At 42.8% G+C, this 27,481-nt stretch overlaps 1 protein-coding gene across 8 annotated transcripts in view; it reads left to right on the forward strand.

The window, feature by feature from the left end:
* The first annotated feature begins 1,364 nt into the window (after nt 1-1,364).
* The window catches only part of depdc5 (DEP domain containing 5, GATOR1 subcomplex subunit), a 234,001-nt gene continuing 207,884 nt past the window's right edge, over nt 1,365-27,481 (forward strand). For all 8 annotated transcript variants that reach the window (XM_072243711.1, XM_072243716.1, XM_072243712.1 and 5 more), the window contains exons 1-5: nt 1,365-1,510; nt 4,665-4,752; nt 6,580-6,626; nt 12,920-13,005; nt 26,800-26,883. In XM_072243711.1, the coding sequence (XP_072099812.1) occupies nt 1,453-1,510; nt 4,665-4,752; nt 6,580-6,626; nt 12,920-13,005; nt 26,800-26,883 (363 nt within the window). In that variant the 5' untranslated portion in view covers nt 1,365-1,452. The remainder of the gene's footprint in view (nt 1,511-4,664; nt 4,753-6,579; nt 6,627-12,919; nt 13,006-26,799; nt 26,884-27,481) is intronic.

The following is a 27,481-nucleotide window of genomic DNA, read 5'->3' on the forward strand; positions in this document are numbered from 1 at the left end:
GTGCCCTGGGATCCTCATTTCGCGCCTTCTTGATTGTGATGTCTTTATGGTTACACCAGGACAGACTATTGGTGATATTCAATCAACAAGATGTCAACCGTCTCATCTTCATCAACGTTGATGTAGACACGAGGAAATCTGCAGATGCTGGAAATTCAAGCAACACTCACAAAATGCGTGGGCACATGGCCAAGTGGTTAGGGCACTGGACTAGCTACCTGAAAGTTGTGAGTTCGAGCTGCAGCCGAGGGAATGTGTTGTGTCCTTGAGCAGACATCCCACCCTGCAAAAACTCATTTCAGGGAGGTAGCACCATCAACTTGCAGGAGACTTCCGGGAGAGGTGGGATGTCTGCAAAAGAGTAGCTCCTTAGCAGCTGGCCAGCTAGTTTAAATAACGTTAGCTATGCTAATGGACGAATGACACCTGTTAAACTCACCTCAACATGTCTTTTACAGTTTTAACCCACCACGGGCAATAGAAAAGTCACTGTTGCAAACAGTGCAGCGAGCAACACTGTCATTATTTTGACCCCTATTAGGCAGGGGTACACTTTAGTGTAGTCTGGGGTGATGTACGTTTTATATATTTTTTGGAACACTCTGCCATGGCGCGCTCTCTCGCTCTCGTGCTCTCACCTTCTCTCTCTCTCTCGCTTGCTTGCTCCTGCTCTCGCTCTCTCTCACTCATGCTCTCTTGCTTTCTCTCTCTCTCTCACTTGCTTGCTCCTGCTCTCGCTCTCTCTCGCGTGCGCTCTCTCTTGCTCTCAAAAAAATTGATTTCCGTGATATTGTATATAATTTGCGGGCATCAGGGAGCCACTATTAACATGTGGTAGACTCCCGGAACTTCCGGGAGAGGTGGGATGTCTGCCTTGAGCAAGGCACTGAATCACACATTGCTCTGCGACGATACTGGTGCCAAGCTGTATGGGTCCTAATGCCCTTCCCTTGGACAACTGCTGGTCTTCCATACAACCTTGCACAGGCCTGTGCCCTGGAGAGTGAAGACTTTCCAGGCGCAGATCCATGGTCTTGCAAGTCTAACGGATGCCTTTACTCACAAAATGCTGGTGGAACGCAGCAGGCGTTTTCTGTGTGTTGCTTGATATAGACAACTCTTTTGCGTTTCTGACGTTGAGGGAAAGGTTGTTGTTATGGCACCATGTTATTCCAATGAATACAACAGTGGTTATAACTCTCCCAAAGTACAGAGAAGGGGTTTGGAAACTCGATTGCCGGCACAAAGGCTCCTCCTGCCGGCCTAAAGTCTCCCGCAACCGCCGCCGCCCGCCGGCGCCATCTCCAGGTCACGTGAAGGAGAATCGATTTGGATCACGTGAGGGAGAGCGGGCGGCCGGAACCATTTTGCCCGGAAACTGTTGGATGCCGTACTGATGTGCCCCTGAACAGACCTCCGGAGTGATACAGGCTGCGCTAGCCGGCTGCCAGAATGAGAACCAACAGGGTCTACAAACTGTGGATTCACAAAAAGGGATTCGCAGGCAGTGGTGAGAATGGAGTTGGTGGGATTGCAATGCAAGAGGGGGAAAGAAGGGGAAGGGAAAGAGTGATCAGGAGGGGCTGACCGGGTGGGGATGGAGAACAGGAGAGAGGCCGAGGAAAGGATACAGATCTGAGAGGAGTGTTTGGAGTTGAGAAGGAGGAAGTGTGAAAAGGATGGTTATACGGCGCACTATCTTGGGCTAGAAACACATGTGGCCCTGTTCGTCTGCCCCCTCCAGATTCTTGGATTTGTTTTTCATTAACTGTTATTGCCCAATATACCCCACTGCTCAGCATCCTGTGTACTGTCACCAATCTGCCTGGCTGCCAATCCTATCAGATAGCTCTGTGGACCCTTCTAGTCACTGCTGACAACACTAGAATTTTTACTTCGCAAAACTGACAATGTAGTTTAGCCACCTACGCTGCTCCCAGTGATACTGCTTCTTCTTTACCTCTGACTCTATATCAAAATAAACTCTAAAACTTGAAGCATATGTAACCCCAAGGACAGTGTGAGTGCAGATCCCAGCCTCCACTTACTTTAGAATTCATGGTTCCTCACCGGGCAATAACTCCACAGCACATCTGATACCTGTTCAGCTGAAGGGATGAATGCCAGAAGACAATTTCACTATGGAGACTCTTACCATTCAGCTTTATCTGTTCAATTCCTCTGAGGTGCTGAGTGATTTTCTTTTCATCTCTTTTACCGTGGAGCTAAATGCAAATAAGATCACAGTTTGAAGGTTGGATAACATTACAGTGAACTGTAATCAAGAGCCATTTTGCTTACCTTTTGGCACTTGCGAAAAGATGGGGAGTGGTGGTAGTTGTGGGCCAGGGTTGGTGTCAGGAGATAGTTACAGAACTATTCCTCTCCAAACAAAAAAAATAAAATATGGAAGATGATTGTTTGCTATGTGTGGGAAAAGTGTGATGAATGGACAGATGACTTGTTTCATGTTGTCGTGCGTTTTTGGGAAAAGTGAGGAAGGTGCAGGTCATGTGTATTCCAAAAATGAAGAAATACTTAAATAGTAGAATAGTACAGCAGTGGTTGACAAGGGAAGTCAAGGCTATTGTAAAAGCAAAAGAAAGTGCAATTAGTGGGAAGATAGAGGATTAGGGAAGTTTTTAAAAACCTACAGAGAGCAACTAAAAAAATCATTAGAAGAGAAAAAATGAAATTTGAAAGCAAGCTAGCAAATAATATCGAAGTGGATAGTAAAAGTCTTTTCAAGTATGTTAAAAATATAAGAGAAATGAGAGTGGATATAGGACCACTAGAAAATTAGGCAGGAGAAGTAATAATGGGGGACAAGAAGATGGCTGATGAACAAAATGAGTATTTGGCGTCATTCTTCACTGTGGAAGACACTAGCAGTTTGCCTGATGTCATAGTGTGTGAAGGAAGAGAAGCTGGTGCAATTGCTGTTACAAGAGAGAGGGTGCTAAAAAAAATCTGAAAGACTTAAAGGTAGTTAAGTCACCCGGACCAGAAGAACGGCACCCTAGGGTTCTGAAAGATATAGTGTTAGAGATTGTGGTGGCATTAGAAATGATCTTTCAAAAATCATTGGACTCTGGCATGGTGCCAGAGGACTGGAAAATTACAAATGTTACTCCACTTTTTAAGAAAGTAGGAAGGCAGCAGAAAGGAAGTTATAGACCAGTTAGCCTGACCTCAGTGGTTGGGAAAATGTTAGAGTCAATTGTTAAGGTAATGGAATACTTGGTGACACAAGATAAGATAGGGCAAAGTCAGCATGGTTTCCTTCAGGGAAAATCCTGCCTGAAGAACCTGTTGTAATTCTTTGAGGAGATTACAGGTAGGATAGATGAAGGGGTTGCAGTGGAGGTTGTGTATTGGACTTTCAGAAGGCCTTTGACAAGGTGCCATACATGAGGCTGCTTACCAAGTTAAAAGCCCATGGTATTACAGGGAAGTTACTAACATGGTTAGAGTATTGGCTGATTGGTAGGAGGCAGCGATTGTGATTAAAAGGATCTTTTTCCAGTTGGCTGCCAGTGACTAGTGGTGTTCCACAGGGGTTGGTGTTGGGACCACTTCTTTTTATGCTGTATATAAATGATTTAGATGATGGAATAGATGGCTTTATTGCCAAGCTTGCAGATGATATAAAGATTGGTGGAGAGGCAGGTAATGTTGAGGAAACAGGGAGGATGCAGAAGGACTGAGACAGATTAGGAGAATGGACAAGAAAGTGGCAAATGAAATACAATGGTGGAAAATGCATGGACATGCACTTTGGTAGTAGAAATAAATCTGTGGACTATTTTCTAAATGGGGAGAAAATCCAGGAATCTGAGATGCAGAGGGACTTGGGAGTCCTTGTGCCGAACACCCTGAAGGTTAACTTGCAGTTTGAGTAGGTAGTGAGGAAGGCGAATGCCATGTTAGGATCCATTTCAGGAGGTCTAGAATATAAGAGCAAGGATGTGATGCTGAGGCTTTATAAGGCACTGGTGAGGCCTCACCTTGAGTATTGTGAACGTTTTTGGGCCCCTCATCTTAGAAAAGATGTGCTGGTATTGGAGAGGGTCCAGAGGAGGTTCACAGGATGATTCCAGGAATGAAAGGGTATCATATGAGGAATGTTTGATGGCAACACACATCAAAGTTGCTGGTGAAAGCAATTTCCAGCATCTGCAGAATTCCTTGTGTTAATGTTTGATGGCTCTGGGTCTGTACTCACTGGAATTCAGAAGGATGAGGGGGGATCTCGTTGAAACCTTTTGAATGTTGAAAGGCCTAGACAGAGTAGATGTGGAAAGGATGTTTCCCATGGTGGGAGAGTCTAGGACAAGAGGGCACAGCTTCAGGATAGAGGGGTGCCCTTTCAAAACAGAGATGCAGAGAAATTTCTTTAGCCAAAGGCTGGTGAATTTGTGGAACTTGTTGCTACATGCAGCTGTGGAGGCCAAGTCGTTGGGTGTATTTAAGGCAGAGATTGATAGGTTCTTGATTGGACATGGCATCAAAGGTTACAGGCAGAAGGCCGGGAACTGGGGTTGAAGAGGAGATAGAAAAATACGATCAGCCGTGATTGAATGGTGGAGCAGACTTGATGGGCCAGATCGTCTAATTCTGCTCCTATGTCTTATTGTCTTATGTTGTCTTTCTGTTTCTCGTAGACTATGAACTGATGGTGAACCCCAAGGTCTTTCCCCAGGTGAGACTTGGTGACATTGTGGAGATTGCATATGTCAATGACGAATACAGGTTGGTACCATTTTAAAGAACTGTTATAAACGGTTTAAAGAGTTAATTTAGTTTTGGCATCCATGAGACAACAAGATATTGCCAACGCATGGCGGTGTGGCGGCCTGCAGATGGCGGTGCGGCGGTGGTGTTTCGTGTGGCTGCTGCCTGTGTCCTTTGTGGTGATGAAGGTTGCAGATTCGGGGGCTGCTGGGTCAGTGCACAGTGATGTACAGGGTCTGCTTTCTCCTGGCTAGTGACGAGCTTCGTCAGTGTGGTGGAAGCCACACTCCCCCAGCCAAGTAGAGAGTGTTCCATCGCACCCCTGACTTGTACCTGTGGAGTTTCTGACTCCCAAGCTGTTGGTGGCAGGAGGCTCTGTAATAGTAATACATTGTTTACCAAGGATCGATGATCAAATTCACTCCTGTTGGAGATCAAGATGGTCATTGTCAGGCACTTTTCCCATGATAGCCCATTCTTGAATGTTGTCCAGTCTGGATGCATATCGGTGTGAGTGCTAGAGTCATAGAGCATTACAGTACATAAACAGACCCTTTGCCCATCTTGTTCATGCTGAACTACCATTCTGTCTACTCCCATTGACCTGCATCTGGACCATAGTCCTCCATACCTCTCCCAGCCATGTACCTGTCTGAATTTCTCTTAAATGTTGAAATTGAACCTGCATCCACCTCTTCCGCTGGCAACTCATTCCACACTGGCACTGTCCTCTGAGTGAAGAAGTTGCCCCTTTAAACATTTCACCTTTCACCCTTAACTTATGACCTCTAGTTCTGGTCTCACTCGACCTTGGTGGAAAAAGCCTGCTTATAGTTATGCTATCTATACCCCTCATAATTTTGTATGGCTCTACCAAATCTTCCCTCATTCTCCTATAATCTAGGGAATAAAGTTCTAACCTATTCAACCTTTTCCTATAACTCAGATCCTCAGGTTACAGCAACATCCTTGAAAATTTTCTCTGCACTCTTTCAATCTTATTGGTATTTTTCTTATAGGCAGGTGACCAGAGCTGCACAGAATACTCCAAATGTGTTTAATTTGTGCTGTATCTCTAAATAAAAATAAATAAATAAATCTGCTCTACAATGCCAACAGGGATCATTTGTGAAACTTGTTAAAGTGGAAGACTTCATAATCTCACTGAAATAGGAGTCAGGCTGCATTAAAATCTCCAAAATTTCTGTCAGCAGAGCTTCTCTCTGGGGAAATCACTGAGTCCTCATTCCTGATGTCATCTCCTGGTAAACACTCCTCCCTCAGCCAATGTCACCAGGAGATTTTGTAGGGATTATATTAGTGGGAGCTTGAGTAGAAACTGGCTGCTGTATTTCCTGTCTCACAACAGAGGCTGCACTTTCAAAACGCATTTTTGCCAGAGAAACGTTTCAGTTAAAAAATTTACTTCCATTAACTTGGCCTGCAGACTGTGAGATGAATTTCTAAATGTTGACAGAATTGAGGATGACACGGACAAGATTGGGGAAGAGTTGCAGCTACTTTTATTAATTGCAGTAATTCGCAGAGAATGCATTGCTGGTGCATTATGGTCCATTGCAATCATCTGGTAGGGGGCTGGGATTGATTTGGGTTTTGGGGTCTGCTGCAGGAACATGTGATATTGGATCTAACATACAGCCTTAGGAGGGCAAGGCCAGGGACCCCAGAGGGGTCAGAGGAGTTTAAATGAAACTGAATCTGATATTGTAGAGTCTACAATTTCCACAGTATGACATGTCTGGGGCGGTGGGGGGGGGGTTGACATTTGACATCCTTCTTCGTTCTCTGCTTGTTGCTCAATACTCTTGTGATCTCCCTTTGCAGCCCTCTTCTTCTGCAGGTGAAGTCATTGAGAGAAGATCTGCAGAAAGGTAATGGCTTGATTTCCTTTGCGTGGTTGTAGTAGTGGTTGGAATGGTGGGATTTTAGTTTGAGAACAGTGTTTAAAGGTGGGATAATCATTATTAAAACTGAGTGTAACATGTATCTGACCCGCTAACAGTCATAAGGCAATAAGATGTAGGGGCAGAATTAGGCCATTCAGCCCATTGAGTCTGCTCTGCCATTCCATCATGGCTGATTTATTTTCCCTCTCAACCCCACTCTCCTGTCTTGTCTACGTAACCCATAATGCCTTTACAGACCAAGAACATATCAACCTCCGCTTTAAATATATCTAATAATTTGGTGTCCACAGCCATATTAGGAAATGAATTCCACTGATTCACTAATCTCTGACTAAAGAAATTCCTCCTAATCTCCACAAGACATAGGAACAGAATTTGGCCATTTGGCCCATCAAGTCTGGTCCGCCATTTGATCACGGGTGATTTATTATCCCTCTCAACCCCATTCTCCTGTCTTCTCTCCGTAATCATTGACACCCTTACTAATCAAAAACCTATCAGTTCTAAAGGGACTGAGGCTGTGCCCTCTGGTCATGGACTCTCCCACTACTGGAAAATCCTCTCCATGTCCTTTCATGGCCTTTCAATATTTGATGGGTTTCAATGAGATTCCCCCCTCATTCTCTTAATTCCAGTGAGTACTGGTGCAGGGCCATCAGTTTTTTCTCCTTTCATTCCTGGATCATTCTCATGAACCTCCTCTGGACCTTCTCCATTGCCAGCATGTCTTTTCTCAGATAAGAGGCCCAAAACTGCTCAAAATACTCCAAGTGTGGTCTGAGCGATGCTTTATAAAGCCTCAACATTACATTTTTGCTTTCATATTCTGATCCTCTCAAAATGGATGCTAACATTGCATTTGCCTTCCTCACCACAGACTCAACCTGCAAGTTAACCTTCAGGGAATCCTGCACAAGAATTCCCAAGACCCCTTATACCTCTTTCTGGATTTACTCCCATTTTAGAAAATAGTGTACACCTTTATTCCTTCTGCCAAAGTGCATGACCTTACACTTCCTTGTGCTGATCGCTATCGGTCACTTTGCCAATTCTGGCATTCCTATAACATGAGTATTACTCACCAGGTACTGACACATAGCTGAAGGCTTATTGGTATTGATTTATTATTGTCACATGTACATTCAGTGAAAAGTTAGCCTTGGATAATGTTCATACTGATCAAATCGTTACATGGCTTCCCTTAAATATTTCATCTTTCACCCTTAATCTATGACCTATTGTTCTTGTCTCAGTCAACCTCAGTAGAAAAAAGCTTGCTTGCATTTTCTCTATCTATATCCTCATAATTTGGTATTTCTTCTCATTCCTAGGTAGTCATCCCGAGGCTACAGGGGTCAGAAAACTGGGTCACTGTCAAGAGAGGGAAGGGAAATGCCCGGATAGTGGAGAGCACACCTGTGGCTGTCCCCCTCAGCAACAAATATCTTGTTCTAGATGCTGTTGAGGGGGATGACCTGTCAGGGGACGCCCACGGTGACCGGGTCTCTGGCACTGAGCCTGGCGCTGTTGTGCAGGAGAGAAGGAGGGAGAAGAGGAATGCGGTAGTCATAGGGGATTCCATAGTCAGGGGAACGGACAGGAGATTCTGTGAGCCTGATAGAGATACCCGCATGGTGTGTTGCCTCCCAGGTGCCAGGGTACGGGATGTCTCAGATCGGGTCCAGAATATTCTGAAGGGGGAGGGTGAGCAGCCAGTTGTCTTGGTACATGTTGGTACCAATGACATAGATAGGACAAAGGAGGAGGTCCTGAAGAGAGATTTCTGGGAGTTAGGAAGGAAGCTGAGAAGCAGGACCTCCAGGGTAGTAATCTCCATGTGCTAGTGAGGGCAAGAATAGTAGGATCAGGCAGACGAATGCGTGGCTGAGAGACTGGTGCAGGGGGCAGGGCTTCAGATTCTTGGATAATTGGGATCTCTTCTGGGGGAAGTATGACCTGTTCAAAATGGACAGGTTGCACCTGAACCCGAAGGGGACCAGTATCCTGGTGGGAAAGTTTAATAGAGCTGTTAGGGAGGGTTTAAGCTAATTTGGCAGGGAGATGGGAACTGAAATGATAGAACGGAGGAAGGGGAAAACAGAAATAAATCTAAGATATTGAGCAGTAAAGATGTCAGGAAAGACAGGCAGGTGATGGGGCAAATTTGTAGCCATTGGGATGAATTGCAGTGCAATAAAGTCGCAGTGAAATCAAAGCGAGAAGTACCAAATACTGGTCTTGAGATATTATACTTAAATGCACGCAGCATAAGGAATAAGGTGGATGATCTTGTCGTACAGCTACAGATTGGCAGGTATGATATTGTGGCCATCACTGAGACCTGGCTAAAGGATGCATGTCTCTGGGAGCTGAACGTCCAAAGTTACACGGAGTATCGGAAGGATAGGAAGGTAGGCAGTGGGGAGGTGTGGCTTTATTGGTAATAAATGATATTAAATCATTAAAAAGAGGTGATATAGGATTGGGAGGTGCAGAATCTTTATGGGTTGAGCTAAGAAATCGCAGGGGTAAAAGGATGGCAGTTATTTATAGGCCTCCAAACAGCTGCAGTGATGTGGACTACAAATTACAACAGGAAATAGAAAAGGCTTGCCAGAAGGGCAGTGTTATGATAATTGTGGGGGATTTTAACATGCGAGTGGATTGGGAAAATCAGGTCAGCACTGGATCTCAAGAGAGAGAATTTGTAGAATGTCTACAAGATGGCTTTGTAGAACAGCTTGTTATTGAGCCTACTAGGGGATCGGCTGTACTGGATTGGGTATTGTGTAATGAACCGGAGGTGATTAGAGAGATTGAGGTGAAGGAACCCTTAGGAACAGTGATCATAACATGATTGAGTTCACTGTGAAATTTGAAAAAGAGAAGCTGAAATCTGATATGTTGGTATTTCAGTGGAGTAAAGGAAATTACAGTGTTATGAGAGAGGAACTGGCCAAAGTTGACTGGAAGGGGACACTGGCGGGAAAGGCGGCAGAGCAGCAGTGGCTGGAGTTTATGCGAGAAGTGAGGAAGGTGCAAGACAGGTATATTCCAAAAAAGAAGAAATTTTCGAATGGAAAAAGGATGCAACTGTGGTTGACAAGAGAAGTCAAAGCCAAAGTTAAAGCAAAGGAGAGGGCATACAAGGAAGCAAAAATTAGTGGGAAGGCAGAGGATTGGGAAGCTTTTAAAAGCTTACAAAAGGAAACCAAGAAGGTCATTAAGAGGGAAAAGATTAACTATGAAAGGAAACTAGCAAATAATATCAAAGAAGATACTAAAAGCTTTTTCAAGTATATAAAGAGTAAAAGACAGGTGAGAGTAGATATAGGACCGTTAGAAAATGATGCTGGAGAAATTGTAATGGGAGATAAAGAGATGGCGGAAGAACTGAACGAGTGTTTTGCATTAGTCTTCACTGAGGAAGACATCAGCAATATACCGGACACTCAAGGGTGGCAGGGAAGAGAAGTGTGCGCAGTCACAATTATGACAGAGAAAGTACTCAGGAAGCTGAATAGTCTAAAGGTAGATAAATCTCCTGGACCAGATGGAATGCACCCTCGTGTTCTCAAGGAAGTAGCTGTGGAGATTGCAGAGGCATTAGCAATGATCTTTCAAAAGTCGATAGATTCTGGCATGGTTCCGGAGGACTGGAAGATTTCAAATGTCACTCCGCTATTTAAGAAGGGCACAAGGAAGCAAAAAGCAAATTATAGACCTGTTAGCTTGACATCGGTGGTTGGGAAGTTGTTGGAGTTGATTGTCAAGGATGAGGTTACAGAGTACCTGGAGGCATATGACAAGATAGGCAGAACTCAGCATGGATTCCTTAAAGGAAAATCCTGCCTGACAAACCTATTACAATTTTTTGAGGAAATTACAAGTAGGCTAGACAAGGGAGATGTAGTGGATGTTGTATATTTGGATTTTCAGAAGGCCTTTGACAAGGTGCCAGACATGAGGCTACTTAACAAGATAAGAGTCCATTGAATTACGGGAAAGTTACATACGTGGATAGAGCATTGGCTGATTGGCAGGAAACAGAGAGTGGGAATAAAGGGATCTTATTCTGGTTGGCTGCTGGTTACCAGTGGTGTTCCACAGGGGTCCGTGTTGGGGCAGCTTCTTTTTACATTGTACATCAACGATTTGGATTATGGAATAGATGGCTTTGTGGCTAAGTTTGCTGACGATACGAAGATAGGTGGAGGGGCCGGTAGTGCTGAGGAAACGGAGAGTCTGTAGAGAGACTTGGATAGATTGGAAGAATGGGCAAAGAAGTGGCAAATGAAATACAATGTTGGAAAGTGTATGGTTATGCACTTTGGCAGAAGAAATAAATGGGCAGACTATTATTTAAATGGGGAAAGAATTCAAAGTTCTGAGATGCAACGGGACTTGGGAGTCCTCGTACAGGATACCCTTAAGGTTAACGGCCAGGTTGAGTCGGTGGTGAAGAAGGCGAATGCAATATTGGCATTCATTTCTAGAGGAATAGAGCAGGGATGTGATGTTGAGGCGCTGGTGAGACCTCACTTGGAGTACTGTGGGCAGTTTTGGTCTCCTTATTTAAGATAGGATGTGCTGACGTTGGAGAGGGTACAGAGAAGATTCACTAGAATGATTCCGGGAATGAGAGGGTTAACATATGAGGAACGTTTGTCTGCTCTTGGACTGTATTCCTTGGAGTTTAGAAGAATGAGGGGAGACCTCATAGAAACATTTCGAATGTTAAAAGGCATGGACAGAGTGGATGTGGCAAAGTTGTTTCCTATGATGGGGGAGGCATGACTTAAGGATTGAAGGGCACCCATTCAGAACAGAAATGCGAAGAAATTTTTTTAGCCAGAGGGTGGTGAATCTATGGAATTTGTTGCCACGGGCAGCAGTGGAGGCCAAGTCATTGGGTGTATTTAAGGCAGAGATTGATAGGTATCTGAGTAGCCAGGGCATCAAAGGTTATTTTGAGAAGGCGGGGGAGTGGGACTAAATGGGAGAATGGATCAGCTCATGATAAAGTGGTGGAGCAGACTCGATGGGCCGAATGGCTGGCTTCTGCTCCTTTGTCTTATGGTCATTCTCCTGTGCTCTAGGAAATAAAGTCTTAACCTCTTCCTGCTGTTGTGATGCCACTTTATAAATCTTGTACTTTGTCTGTCCTTTTAAAAAGAACATTTCATATCCTAGCCAGCCTGTAGTGAGCTCTCCAGTTGTTGTCCCCTAAGTTATTTTACATGAATTATTTTGCTGCTTCTGCTCTGGAGTATTTAAAATATTTCCCCAAATCCTGCTTTTCCAGAAAACCCTCTTGTCACTCTGATATTTGCTCTCCCTGACATTGGTTAGGGATTGATTTGCTGCCCGACCTCTGACCTTAGACCCGTGCCTAAATGCAGAAGGTCAGCTCGTGTAGAGTAGTTTGGGATAATGTCACTGAATGATAGATCTGTGTTCAAAATCATATTGTTGTAGTCGTTTCTGAACAATGTTAGAGAAAGAGAAACACACAAAATGCTGGAGGAACTCAGCAGACCAGGCAGCATCTACGGGAAAAAGCACAATTGACATTTTGGGCTGAAACACTTTGGCAGGACTGGAGAAAAAAAGTGGAGGAGTAGTTTTAAAAGGTAGGAGGAGGGGAGAGAGAAACGCCAGGCGATAGGTGAAATTTGGAGGGGGAAGGATGAAGCAAAGAGCTGGGAAGTTGATTTGTGAAAGAAACAGTAGGCCATGGAAGAAGGGAAAAAAAGGGGAGGAGAGCGGGAGGAGCACCATGAGAAGGCGATGGGTAGGCAAGGAGGTAAGGTGAGGGAGGGAAAAGGGAATGGGAAAGGGTGAGCGGGGGATTGTTGGAGGCATTACCTGAAGTTCGAGTTATCGATGCTCATGCCATCAGGTTGGTTGCTACCCAAAGGGATTATAAGGTGGTGTTCCCCCAACCTAAGTGTGGCCTCATCTTGACAATGGAGGAGGCCAAGGATGGACATATTGGAATGGGAACTGGAATTAAAATGGGTGGCCCTGGCCTTGGCCACCCATTTTAATTCCACTTCCCATTTTAATTCCATTCTCATATGTTCATACTCCAGCATTTTGTGTGTGATGCTCAGATTTTCAGCATCTGCAGAATTTCTCTTGTTTGTGATTAGAAAAAAAGAAATCTTTTTTTCTGCCAGATAAAATTGAATTGACATTAAATGTAAAATTAAATTTATATTAATTATCCTTTTTGTCTTTGTTTTTCCCTTCAGAAACTATCAGTGTGGACCAGACTGTTGCCCAGGTATTTAAACTCCGAGCTTACCAGGATGTCTATGTAAACATTGTGGATCCCAAGGTAAGGCTCATCTTGGATTTTTGTTTTCATATTTTTTTTGTATTTTCTTACAACGTAGAAGCATGCTCTTCAACCATTCAAGTCTATGCCTGCTCTTGAAATAATGCTGGTAGCCCCATTCCCTGTTGAATTCAGCATTCCAATTCAGATTTATTTATCATGTGTAGATCAAACCATACAGTGAAATGTGTTGTTCGTGCTAACAACCAACAGAACCTAAGGGTATGTTGGGGGCAGCCCACAAGTGTCGCTACACGTTCCAACACCAATATAGCATGGCCACAATGCTTGTTAGAATGACACAGAATACAACAACAACAAAACAAGCCCCTTTACTCCCTTCCACCCACCTACACACTCACACACATACACACATCAACCCCACGGCAGGTTGTCTTTCACTTCCCATGGTCTCAAGGATCCGCAGATTTTGGGCTTTGACTTTCCTAGCGGATTCACAGACTTGAGCTTTTGCAGACTTCTGTACTTCTAGGCAGAAAATGGTTTGGCACAGCCAAGAAGGGCCAAAGGGCCTGTTTCTGTGCTGTAGTTTCTATGGTTCTATGGTTCTGATTGACCATTGAGGTTTGATCTTTGGTATTGACTCCAGGAATTGCCAGTGATGAAAAATGAGGATTCTGAACACCAGTCCTCAAACTCTGGACTCTCTGCTCACAGGAACCTGAACATGAGGCCTCAAACTCCGGATTCTCTGCTAACAGGACTCTGAACACTAGGTTTCAAACTCCAGACTCGCTAGTAACAGACATCCCCCACTGCAAAAACTCATTTCACGGAGGTAGCATCATCAATTTGCCAGAGACTTCCAGGAGAGGTGGGATGTCTGCAATAGAGTAGCTCCTTAGCAGGGAGCCAGCTAGTTTAAATAACGTTAGCTATGCTAATGAACAAATGACAGCTGTTAAACTCACCTCAACATGTCTTTTACAGTCTTAACCCACCACGGGCAATAGAAAACTCACTGTTGCAAACAGTGCAGCGAGCAACACTGTCATTATTTTGACCCCTATTAGACAGGGGACAGGGGTACACTTTAGTGTAGTCTGGGGTGACGTATGTTTTATATTTTTTTGGAACACTCTGCCATGGCGCGCGCGCTCTCGCTTGCTTTCGCTCTTGTTTTCTCTCGTGCTCTCTCTCGCCCTCTCTCCCTCTCACCCGCCCCCTCTCTCTCGCGTGCTCCCGCTCTCTCTCTCTTGCTCTCTATCGCGCTCTTGCTTGCTTTCTCGCTCTCTTGCGCGCGCTCTCTTGTGGTCGCTGTCGCGCTCCCTCTTGCTTTCTCTCGCTCGCTCGCTCTCAAAAAAATTGATTTCCGTGATATTGTATATAATTTGCGGGCATCAGGGAGCCACTATTCATATGCGGGAGACTCCCGGAATTTCTGGGAGAGATGGGATGTCTGTGGTAACAGGACTCTGAACACTAGGCCTCAAACTCCATTCTTGACAATTCGCGTACCTAAAGGCCCACCAGCCCTTCGTGCCTCTTGGCCGCAGGAACTGTGATTCTGGAATCCATCGATGACCGAAGGGTGGAGAGGTGTACTGCTCCTTGTCCTAGCTGATCTGTCGGCTGACAGTAGAACATGGATGTCCCATGTCTGTGTCACTGTCCTTTGAACGTGCAGCAGAGTACTGCATGTTTAAAGGACTAGACACTGGCCTGTCTACTATTCCCTCCCCACATTCCTGTCACTAAATCCTAGCCTGACCCCTAACTCTCCTCTCTGTCCCCAAAGCCATCCCAGCGATCAAGAAAACAGCCAGTGCCTCTTCCCCAGGGCACCACTGCTCAATACAAGAGGACATGGCTTTAAGGTAAGGGTTGGGAAGTTCAAGGGGGATATTAGAGGAAGGTTTTATACTCAGAGTGGTTGGTGCGTGGAATGCACTGCCTGAGTTAGTGGTGGAGGCAGATACACTAGTGAAATTTAAGAGACTACTAGATAGGTATATGGAGGAATATAAGGTGGGGGGGGCATTATATGGGAGGCAGGGTTTAAGGGTAGGCACAGCATTGTGGGCCGAAGGGCCTGTACTGTGCTGTACTGTTCTATGTTCTAAGACTGAGCCACCACCTCAATGGAGACCATAACATGGCACCATCTTGTTTCTTGTGAACTGTTCTCTTTTCAATCCCCAGTTTCTACAACTCAGCACACAGTGGTTAATTAACTTACCAACCTGCACTTGTTTGGAATGTGGGAGGAAACCGGAGCACCCTGGGGAAACCCACGCAGTCTCATTCAAACTCCTTGTGGACAGTGGCAGGAATTGAACACGGCTGCTTCCAGCACATCCTTGGGTGTGTTAGTCCTTATAAGCGGCACATTTCATGGTCTAGAACGTAGAAATCTACAGTACATTACAGGCCCTACTCTAGAAGCTGCCTAGAACTTCCTTGGCGCATAGCCCTCTATTTTTCTAAGCTCCGTGTACCTATCCAAGAGACTTTTAAAAGACCCTATTGTATCCGCTTCCACCACTGCACCAGCAGTGCATTCCATGCACCCACCATTCTCTGTGTGGAAAAACTTACCCCAACATCCCCTCGGTACCTTTTTCCAACACCTTAAAACTATGCCCCTCATGTTAGCCATTTCAGCCCTGGGAAAAAGCCTCTGACAATCCACATGATCAATGCCACTCATCATCTTATACACCTCTTTCAAGTCACCTCTCATCCTCCATTGCTCCAAGGAGCAAAGGCCAAGTAAGGCATGACTTCCAATCCAGGCAACATCCTTCCTGTGGTGAGGTGACCAGGACTGAGCACAGTAATCCAAGAGAGGTCTAACTAAGGTCATATATAGCTGTAACATTACCTCACGGCTCTTGAACTCAATCCCATGGTTGATGAATTCTAACACACCATATATCTTCTTAGCAAAACTGTCAACCTGCGCAGCAGCTTTGAGTGTCTTCTGGACCCCGACCTCGAGATCCTTCTGATCTTCCCCACTGCCAAGAGTCTTACCATTAATACTGTATTCTGTCCTCACATTTGATCTTCCAAAATGAACCAGCTCACACTTATCTGGGTTGAACTCCATCTGCCACTTCTCAGCCCAGTTCTACATGTTAAATGTTGAAAGTATACTGTTGATGGCCAGTTTCTGATCTGAATGTTACTAGCCAGTTACTGGCCAATAAATGAAGGTTTATTCAAATTGGTTTATTATTGTCACATGTACCAAGATCCAGTGAAAAGCTTTCCTTGCACACTATTCATCCAGACCAAATCACTACACAGTACATTGAGTAGAACAAGGTAAAACAATGCAGAATGAAGTGTAAACGCTACAGAGAAAGAGCAGTGCGGATTATCAATCAATGCTGGATCGTAATGACGGGGATTGCGAGGTCAAGAGCCTAACTTATTGGACAAGGGGTTCTGTTCTGTTAACAATGGGGTTAAACTGTCCTTGAGCCTGTGGGTGTGTGCTTTCAGGCAATTTTTTGTTCTTCTGCCCAATAGAAGAGGGGAGAAGACAGAATGGGGTCATTGGTTATGCTGGCTGCTGTACTGAGACAGTGAGAAGTATAGACGGAGTCCATGGAAGGGAGGCTGGTTTGGTTTCTTATTACAGAGCAGTTGCCATCCAGGCTGTTATGCATCCAGAAAGAATGCATTCTATGTTGTATTGATAAAAATTGGTAGGGCTCGATGTCAATGTGCCAAATTTCTTTATTCTCCTGAGGAAGTAGAGGCACTACTGGGCCGTGGTCGGATCAGGACAACGTGTTGTAGCTGCGTGTAAGTGTGGTCTTTTACACTCGCTGAGGAATTGTAAATGAAACATAGAAACATAGAAAACATACAGCACAATACAGGCCCTTCGGCCTACAAGGCTGTGCCGAACATGTGCCTACCTTAGAATTACCAAGGCTTTACCCATAGCCCTCTATTATTCTAAATTCCATGTAGCCATCCAGGAGTCTCTTAAAAGACCCTATCGTTTCCGCCTCCACCACCACCGCCCGCTGCCCATTCCACACACTCACCACTCTCTGCTTAAAAAAAACTTATCCCTGACATCTCCTCTGTACCTGCTTCCAAGCACTTTAAAACTATGCCCTCTCGTGCTACCCGTTTCAGCCCTGGGGAGAAGCCTCTGACTATCCATATGATCAATACCTCTCATCATCTTATACACCTCTATCAGGTCACCTCTCATCCTCCGTCACTTCAAGGAGGAAAGGCCAAGTTCACTCAACCTATTCTCATAATGCATGCTCCCCAATCCAGGCAACATGCTTGTAAATCTCCTCTGCACCCTTTCTATGGTTTCCACGTCCTTCCTGTAGTGAGGTAACCAGAATTGAGCATAGTACTCCAAGTGGGGTCTGATCAGGGTCCTATATAACTGCAACATTACCTCTCGGCTCTTAAACTCAATCCCATGGTTGATGAAGGCCAATGCACCGTATGCCTTCTTAACCACAGAGTCAACCTGTGTAGCAGCTTTGAGTGTCCTATGGACTCGGACCCTAAGATCCCTCTGATCGTCCACACTGCCAAGAGTCTTACCATTAATGCTATATTCTGCTATCATAAAATTGAATCATCAGTGAATATTTTGATTTCTGAAGATAATTCGGTTTTACCAGGGCTCCTTGACACCAAATACAGCTTTGATGTAATGGGCAATTATTCTCACCTCATCCCTGAAACTTAGCTCTTTGTTCCATGTTGAGATCAAGGCTGTGATGAGGGCTCGAGTGTAGTTGTCCTAGCAAACCCAAACTAGGATCAGTGAGCAGGTTAATGACACTTCATGGCAAGACTGATGATGCCTTCCATAACTGCAGGGCATTGATCATAGACTGACATAGATGGACCAGATTAGATCTGTCTTGCTTCTAGTGAACAGAAACACAGATAATTTTCCTTCTTTATAGGTGGGTGGCTGTGTTGTAACTTACTGAATGGCTTGAACAGAGGTTCAGCACGTACTGCAACACAGTTGTGATAGTGTCTAGTCCCTTTGCATGCCCTAAACTGTCGACCAGTTCTCAAAATCTTATGAAATCTTATGAAATGAATCGAATTGACAGAATATTGGGTTCTCTTATGGGAGTGATCTTGGGAGGAATCTGAGGTGGATTATCCACTCTGGTTTTGGCTAAAGATGGATGACCATAAGATATAAGAGCAGAAGCAGGCCATTCGGCCCATTGAGTCTGGCCCGCCATTCAATCATGGGCTGATCCAATTCTTCCAGTCATCCCCACTCCCCTGCCTTCTCCCCGTGCCCTTTGTGCCCTGGCTAATCAAGAGCCTATCTATCTTTGCCTTAAATGATTTGGCCTCCATTGCCTCTCATGGCAACAAATTCCACAGATTTACCACCCTCTGTTCTAAATGGACGTCCTTCAATACTGAAGTCGTGCCCTCTTGTCCTAGGCTCCCCTACCGTGGGAAATAACTTTGCCATCTCTAATCTGTTCAGGCCTTTTAACATTCGGACTGTTTCTATGAGATCCGCCCCTAATTCTCCTGAACTCCAGGGAATACAGCCCAAGAGCTGCCAGACGCTCTTCATATATTAACTTTCAATCTTGGAATCATTCACGGGAATCTCCTCTGAACCCCCTCCAATGTCAGTATATCCTTTCTAAAATAAGGAGCCCCAAACTGCACATAATACTCCAAGTGTGGTCTCACGAGTGCCTTACAGAGCCTCAACATCACGTCCCTGCTCTTGTATTCTATACCTTTAGAAATGAATGGCAACATTGCATTCGCCTTCTGCATCACCGACTCAACCTGGAGGTTAACCTTTAGGGTATCCTGCACAAGGGCTCTCAAATTCCTTTGAATTTTGAATTCTCTCTCTATCGAAGTAATAGTCTGCCCGTTTATTTTTTCCACCAAAGTGCATGACCATTCACTTTCCAACATTGTATTTCATTTGCCACTTCTTTGCCCATTCCCTATAACTATCTAAGTCTCTCTGCAGGCTCTCTGTTTCCTCAACACAACCTGCTTCTCTACCTATCTTTGTATCATTGGCAAATGTAGCCACATCCATTAATACTATAGTCCAAATCATTGACATGCATCATAAAAAGCAGCGGTCCCAACACCGACCCCTGTAGAACTCCACTGGTAACTGGCAGCCAGCCAGAATAGGATCCCTTTATTCCCACACTCTGTTTTCTGCTGATCAACCAATACTCCACCCATGCTAGTAACTTCCCTGTAATTCCATGGGCTCTTATCTTGCTAAGCAGCCTCATGTGCGGCACCTTGTCAAAGGCCTTCCGAAAATCTAAGTACACCATATCTACTGCATATCCTTTGTCTACCCTGCTTGTAATTTCCTCAAAAAATTGCAGTAGGTTTGTCAGGCAGGACTTTCCTTTCAGGAAACCATGCTGGCTTTGGCCTATCTTATCATGTTTCTCCAGTTATTCTGTAATCTCATCTCTAACAATTGATTCCAACAACTTCCCAACCACTGATGTCAGGCTAACAGGTCTATAGTTTCCTTTCTGCTGCCTCCCACCCTTCTTAAATAGCGGAGTAACATTTGCAATTTTCCAGTCATCCGGTACAATGCCAGAGTCTATCGATTCTTGAAAGATCATTGTTAATGCCTCCACAATTTCTCCAGCTACTTCCTTCAGAACCTGAGGGTGCATTCCATCAGATCCAGGAGATTTATCAGACCATTAAGCTTCCTGAGCACCTTCTCAGTCATAATTTTTACTGCACATGCTTCACTTCCCTGACACTCTTGAATGTTTGATATACTGCAGATATCTTCCACTGTGAAGACTGATGCAAACTACGCATTCAGTTCCTCTGTCATCTCTGCATCTCTCATTACAATATTTCCAGTGTCATTTTCTATTAGTCCTATATCTATCCTTGATTCTCTTTTACCCTTTATATACCTTAAAGAGCTTTTAGTATCTTCTTTGATATTAGTCATAAGCTTCCTTTCATAATTCATCTTTTCATTCCTAATGACCTTCTTAGTTTCCTTTTGCAAGTTTTTAAAAGCTTCCCAGTCCTTTGTCTTCCCACTAGCTTTGGCTTCCTTGTATGCCCTCTCTTTTGCTTTTACTTTGGCTCTGACTTCACTTGTCAGCCATGATAGTGTCCTTCTTCCATTCAAAAATTTCTTCTTATTTGGAATATATATGTCCTTCACTTCCCTCAATTTTTGCAGAAACTCCAGCCATTGCTGCTCTGCTGTCATTCCTGCTAGTGTCTCTTTCCAGTCAACTTTGGCCAGTTTCCCTTCTAATGCCATTGTGATTTCCTTTATTCTACTGGAATACTGACACATTGAATTTTAGTTTCTCCTTCTCAAACTTCAAAGTGAACTCGATCACATTGTGATCACTGTTCCTTAAGGATTCCTTAACGTTAAGCCCTCTTATCACCTCCGGATCATTGCACAACACCCAATCTAGCACAGCCGATCCCCTAGTGGGCTCAATAACACGCTGTTATAAAAAGTCATACCTTAGACATTCTACAAATTCTCTCTCTTGAGGTCCAGTACTGCCCTGGTTTTCCCAGTCCACTTTCATAATAAAATCCCCTAACTATTATCATGACATTGCCCTTCTTTTCTTTCTTTTTCAATCTTTTTATTAGTTTCAACATCATACACATTACAAAAAAATAAGTACAGAGTGATTGGGATTGTATTAATTATTAATAATTATATTATAGAAGTATACAGTCAAGTAACACATAGCTAGTAAACCTCCCAAAGTCTCACCAATTAACAATAAAATATATAAAGGGTATACATAAAATACAAAATACCGTAAAAAAAAAAACAGAAAAAGAAAAAAAAAATCCCCTTTTTTAAAAAAAAAACTAATCTACCCAAACTAAAAGAAAACTAAAGAAAAGAAAAGGAAAGGGCTATTATGATACCTCAGATAGAATCAATAGTGTCGTCACTTCCACTCCTTTCCCCACATATTAAAATCACAAAATAGATTTGGCAAGGGTCAAATTATATCATGTGGAAATGTTGAATAAATGGTCTCCAAGTCTCATCAAATTTAATAAATGGGTCATAAATGACACTTCTGATTTTTTCTAGATTTAAACAAGATATAGTTTGAGAAAACCAATGAAATGTAGTTGGAGGATTAATCTCTTTCCAATTCAATAGTATAGATCTTCTAGCCATTAGAGCAACAAAAGCAATCATCTGACAAGCTGAAGAGGTCAAATGATGATAGCAGTAATAGGATGAGGTTGTAAATCAATATTCAAGACAGTTGAAATAATATCAAAAATATCGTCCCAATATTTCTTCAATAAAGGACAAGACCAAAACATGTGAGTTAATGAGGCTATTTCAGAATGACATCTATCACATACAGTAGGGGTCGCCAACCCGTCAATCGCGATCGACTGGTCGACCTTTGAGACTTTCCCAGTTGATCCCAAAAAAAAAGAAAAATAAATGCACAAATACTGTTGTAATGTGAGCATTATAAAAATAAGTAATACTAATTAGGATAATGGCAATATAGCAATATTTTCACTATTGAAAACTATTTGTAAAGAGAGATTGTTTCTGGGTTGCGGGGTTTTTCTTTCTGCATGTGTGTATAGCTCCCCCGCCATGCAGCGCATTTTCAGCGTAGCTTGTGCTGCATCAAAGTAACCAATTAGAATAGATAAGATTACAGACTGTCGCAAACATCAATATACGGCACTCACTCGTGATATCCTGCAAGGTAGCTAGCTAGCATGGCGGAGGCTCCACGAAAGAAGGCGAAAATGTACAACTTCCATCCAAAATGGGAAGAGGAATTTCTATTTACCTTGGTGAAAGACAAGTGTGTATGTATGTTGTGCCACCAAACACAAGCACCGTCTAAAAGAGGGAATCTGGAGCGGCACCACAACACCAGGAATTTAAAGACACCTACCCCACAAACAGTGCAATTCATGCCAGGAAAGTTGAGGAGCTGAAATCGGGGTTGAAGGCCCAGCAATCCTTTTTCACAAAACATGCTGCTGAAAATAAGGCTGCTATTGAAGCTTCATTTCGTGTAAGTCACCTTTTGGCTAAACACAAGAAGCCTTTTACAGATGGCGATTTATTCAAGGAAGCAATGGTCATTATCGCAGAGACTGTTTTTAATGACTTTAAAAGCAAAAACGACATCAACCTGCAATATGTAATACACCGCTTGGCCCTGCAACAGTGACAAGGAGGGTGGAGTCACTGTCAGAGGACGTGGATCGACAAGTGTTAAAGGACTTGTCACTCTGTGAATATTTTTCACTGCGGTTCGATGAATCCCTGGATGTAATGCAAACAGCTCAGCTTGTTGTATTTATCAGAATGGCTTTCCAGGATTTTACAACAAAGGAGGACTTCCTCACTCTTTTGCAATTAAAGGAGAGAACAAGAGGTGAGGATATTTACAATGAGTTTAAAAAATATATCCGTGAAAATGACATCCCCGTTCATAAACTGGTGGCAATCACTACTGATGGGGCTCCAGCAATGTGCGGTGTGCGCGTTGGTTTTATAGCACTGTGCTGTAATGACCCTGATTTTCCCGGCTTCCTAGATTATCACTGTGTGATTCATCAGCAGGCCTTGGCTGTGAAGGTCGTGGACTTTTCTCATGTAATGACACTGGTGGTTAAACTGATAAACTTGATTCGAGCAAAAGTGCTTCAGCACCGCTTATTCAAGGCGTTATTGGATGAGCTCGATGCTGCTTACGGAGAAGTAATTCTTCATGCTGATGTTCGGTGGTTGAGTCGCGGCAAAGTGCTGCAACGATTTCTTGACTTGCTGCCTGAGATAAAGACTTTCCTGTCAACAAGAAATGAGGAGCACGGGGAGCTACTGGATTTAGATGATGTGTGGCTACTGGATTTAGCGTTTCTGACAGACATTATGGCTAAATTAAATGCACTTAATAACGAGCTCATGGGAAAAGACCAACACCTAACCCACATAATAAGCACGTAAATGCGTTTTAAGGCCAAGCTTGGTGTTTGGATTTCAAATTTAAAGAAAGAGAGGCTGACACACTTTCCCAACTTGGAAAAAATGCAGCCATCACGGAAAAAAATGCTTTTCGCCCTGAGCAGTACTGTGCTCACTTAGACAAACTGGCAATAGAGTTGGATCGGCGTTTTGGGGAGTTAAACATCATGCAAGGTATTGTTGCATTTATTTCAAACCCATTTCTGCCGATTGATATAGAGCAGATAGCAGCCAAACTCCAGCAAGTATTTGGTGTGCCAAGTGATTCTGAAATGGAAATAATTGATTTACAAAATGACATCAAGCTTAAAGCAAGATCAGGGGACGGTGACTTTTGGGGGCTTGTCAGCAGGGAGAAGTTTCCTTATCTCACTGCATGTGCACTAAAAGTCAGTGCCTACTTTGGGTCAACTTATCTGTGTGAAATTACATTTTCACAGATGAAAATTATTAAATCTAAGTGCAGGAGCTCTCTTACTGACAGACACCTCACAGACTGTCTCAGACTGGCTGTCTGTAGTTATTTTTCAGGGAACTAACAGAAAGTATTCAGCCCCAGTCATCACACTGAGTGCAACAGTCAATTTTTATTCATTTATTTTTCATGTTGAAATAAAACTAAATAATGAAACTTAGAATTAAAGGTGTGAAGTATTGTAATATTCTTAAAGAAAGACAGCTATGGCCTGTTTGATATGCCAGTTACAGTGTTTTCTTGTTTGAACTAATTTGAAAGTTTGACGAAAGTATTTTGTGTAATTCAAATACATTTAGCCCAAATAAAAGGCCTCAAATTGGAAGTACAATCTGAGCTGTGTTTTCTCTGAACGATTTAGTAGGTAATCTTGCCTTTCACTAAGGTCGAGGTAGGTGATCTTGAGCTTAAAAAGGTTGGTGACCACTAACATACAGGGTTTATATGAGAGTAATAATGAGCTAATTTATCTTTAGACATATGAGCCCAATGTAAATAGAGGAAGGGTTAACTAGTTGGAAAATTTTTTGCCATTTCTCAGTAGGTAAGGTAAGCTTAAGTTCCCTTTCCCAGTCATTCTTAATTGTATTGGAAACATCTGGATTTATTTTCCTTATCATATTATAAATAATTGCTATTGAACGTTTCTGAAAAAGGTTTAAATCCAAAATTTTTTCCATTATATCAGTAGAATATTAAATCGGAAAGGTTGTTTAAAAAGATTCTAATCTGTTAATATCTAAAAAATGTGATCTAGGTAAATTATATTTATCAGATAATTGTTCAAAAGACATAAAACAATTACCTAAAAATAAATCAGAAAAAGTATTATACCTTTTGTTTTCCAGACCAGATATGCTTGATCCAAAAATGAGGGATGAAAGAGAAAGTTAGATATAATAGGGCTTGCTAAAATAAATTGATTCAATCCAAAAAATTTTTGGAACTGAAGCCATATTCGAAGAGTATATTTAACTGTTGGGTTATCCATAACACCATAACACAAAGGAGCAGAAGTTGGCCATTCAGCCCATTTGTTTGTCCAATTTAGAAAAGTCAAAAGGAAGTGGGGTCCCTAGAATAGACCCCAATGAAAGTCCTGAAACCGAATTACATTCAAGATGAACCCATTGTGGACTTAAAACTGTGTCCCAATTCCATGTCCAAAATTTTAAATAACGAGTATTAATCGCCCAATAGTAGAATCTAAAGTTTGGCAATGCTAAGCCACCCTCCTTTTTGGGCTTTTGTAAGTATCTTTTACCCAGTCTAGATTTTTATTCTGTCATATGTATGAAGACATTTTTGAATCCACATTATCAAAAAAAGATTTTGTAATTAAAAATTGGCAGTGCTTGAAATAAATATGGAAACTTCGGTAAAATAATCATCTTAACAGCGTTGATCCGACCAATTAATGACAAAAACATTGGTGACCATTTAGTAATCAAACCTTTAATCTGGTCAAGTAAGGGTATAAAATTAACCTTTAATAAATCCTTATGCTTCTTAGTAATTTTAACTCCTAAACGGGTAAATTGATCAGTAACTAATCTAAAATGGTAAACCTTTATAGTTTAGAACCATCATATTTAACGGAAAAAGTTCACTCTTATTAAGATTCAGTTTGTAACCAGAAAATTTACTAAACTTATCCAACAAGGATGAAGTTGCAGGAATGGATTTTTCTGGGTCAGAAATATATAATATTAAATCATCTGCATTTTATGATAACTTATGTATCTCTTTCCCACGAGTAATACCAGAAATATTTGGTGAATCTCAAATAGCAATTGCTAAAGGTTCTAAAGCAATATCAAATAATAAAAGACTTAAAGGACAACCCTACCTAATGCCACGAAATAATCGAAAAAAGGGAGATCTTTGATTATTAGTGAAAACCGAAGCTAGGGGAGTATGATATATCAATTTAATCAAGGATATAGACATCGGGCTAAAATTAAACTTCTCAAGCGTGGTAAATAAATATGGCCATTCAACTCTGTCAAAAGCTTTCTCAGTATCTAATGAAATAACACATTCTGGAGTTCTCAGTGAGGGAGTATAAATAATATTTATTAATCTCCTAATATTAAAAGATGAATAACGATTTTTAATAAATCCAGTTTGATCTGCAGAAATAATTTGAGGTAAGACCTTTTCTAACCTAAATACAAGTTTTTGAATCAACATTCAATAAGAATATCGGTCTATATGATGCACATTCAGTCGGATCCTTTTTTTTTAAATTAAGGAAATAGGGGCTCCATAAAATGATTGTGGTAGTTTACCTATAATAATTGCATCTCTAAAAACTCTGCACAGCTGGGGAGAAAGAATAGAAGAAATGACATTGCCCTTCTGACATGCCTTTTCCATCTCCTGCTGTAATTTGTAATCCACATCCCGGCTGCTGTTTGGAGGCCTGTATACAACTGCCATTAGGGTTATCTTACCCTTGCCCTTTCTTAACTCAACCTTTAGAGACTCTACACCTTCCGAACTGTCATCCCTTTCTGATGATTTAATATTATTTCTGAAACACAGGGCAACACCACTCCCTCTGCCTACTAACCTAGCTTTTCGATACATTGTATATTCTTGGACGTTCAACTCCCAATGGCAGCTATCCTTTAGCCAAGTTTCAGAGATGGCCACAACGTCATACTTGTCAATCTGTAGCTGAATTTCAAGATCGTCCATTTTATTTCCTGTGCTGTGTGCATTCAAATATAACACTTTCAGTCCAGTATTTGTTGCTTTCTGTTTTAACTGCACCATGCCTCGATTGCCCTGTAACTCATACCACTGGCTGTGATTATGCCTCACATCGTGCCTGTCCTTTCTATCATCTCTGTTGCCCGCTATCTTTGATTTATTTCTGTTTTCCCCTTCCTCAGTCCTGTCACTCCAGTTCCCATCCCCCTGCCAAATTAGTTTAAACTTTCCCTAACAGCTCTATGAAACCTACCTGCTAGGATATTGGACCCCTTTGGGTTCAGGTGTAACCCGTCTTTTTGTAATTGCTTTAGCCTCGTCTTTGGCACCAAGATATTTGGCTCTCTATTGTGTAGTTTACTGATGGTACTGCGGCCAGCACCGCTCAGTGGCTGTTTCATTATCCAAACCATTCCCAGCCAGATGTGGCAGAACAGCAGAGCTTTGATCTCATCTATAGGTTGTCGGGTTGATTATTCCTGTCTTTTGCACTGATGTAATTTGCTGAACTTTTACAAAGTGTTTCTGCTTGGATTTGCCCTTTCTGTTAATATTTCCCTGTGTTTTTTCTCTGAACATTTAACAGGACATCACTCTTGATTTGGTGGAGCTGACCTTCAAGGATCAGTACATTGGGCGCAGCGACATGTGGCGGCTGAAGAAAAACCTGGTGAGTTGTGGGAAATTTGAAATTCAGTGGAGTGTAATGAGCACCTTTTCCGAATAATCGAAGCTTTATCGAGGCCACTCAGCCCCTGGAATTTCAGCTGTCATTCAGTTCATTCCTGCTGTTGTGTATTTTATCAGCTTTGGTCGCATAGTCTTTGGTATCTGCACCTAATAGCTCTGGGATGTCCAGCTGATTTCCCCCAGCCTCATCGTTTCTTTGGGGGAGTGATTCCAGGTTTCCGGGGTTTGGCTGTGTGCAGGCTCGCTGCAGGACTCGGTGTGATCGTTCCATCCCCTTGTTTTGCTGATCTCTCTGCTTCATGGAGCTCAGCTTCCATGTGTTTGGATGGTTCTGAGGGTGAAGGTCTCTGTAGATGCATTGGAGGTGGTAGTGACGGAATACTCTTTGCTGGATGATCTGTGTTAGGAAATGAAGTGTGAATTGGAAGGAGACCCCCCACGGCCACTTCTTCAAACTGTTATTGTCCTGTTTCAGTAACTGTTGCCTGTAAGAAACCAGTGAGGTACAGTTATTATTCAGTCTGAACTCTGTGCAGTGAGGATTTCAGTTCATTGGATTGTGGTATTGGTTTGAGAGC

This window comes from Mobula birostris, chromosome 25 (assembly GCF_030028105.1).
Source record: "Mobula birostris isolate sMobBir1 chromosome 25, sMobBir1.hap1, whole genome shotgun sequence".
NCBI classification, from domain to species: Eukaryota; Metazoa; Chordata; class Chondrichthyes; order Myliobatiformes; family Myliobatidae; genus Mobula; species Mobula birostris.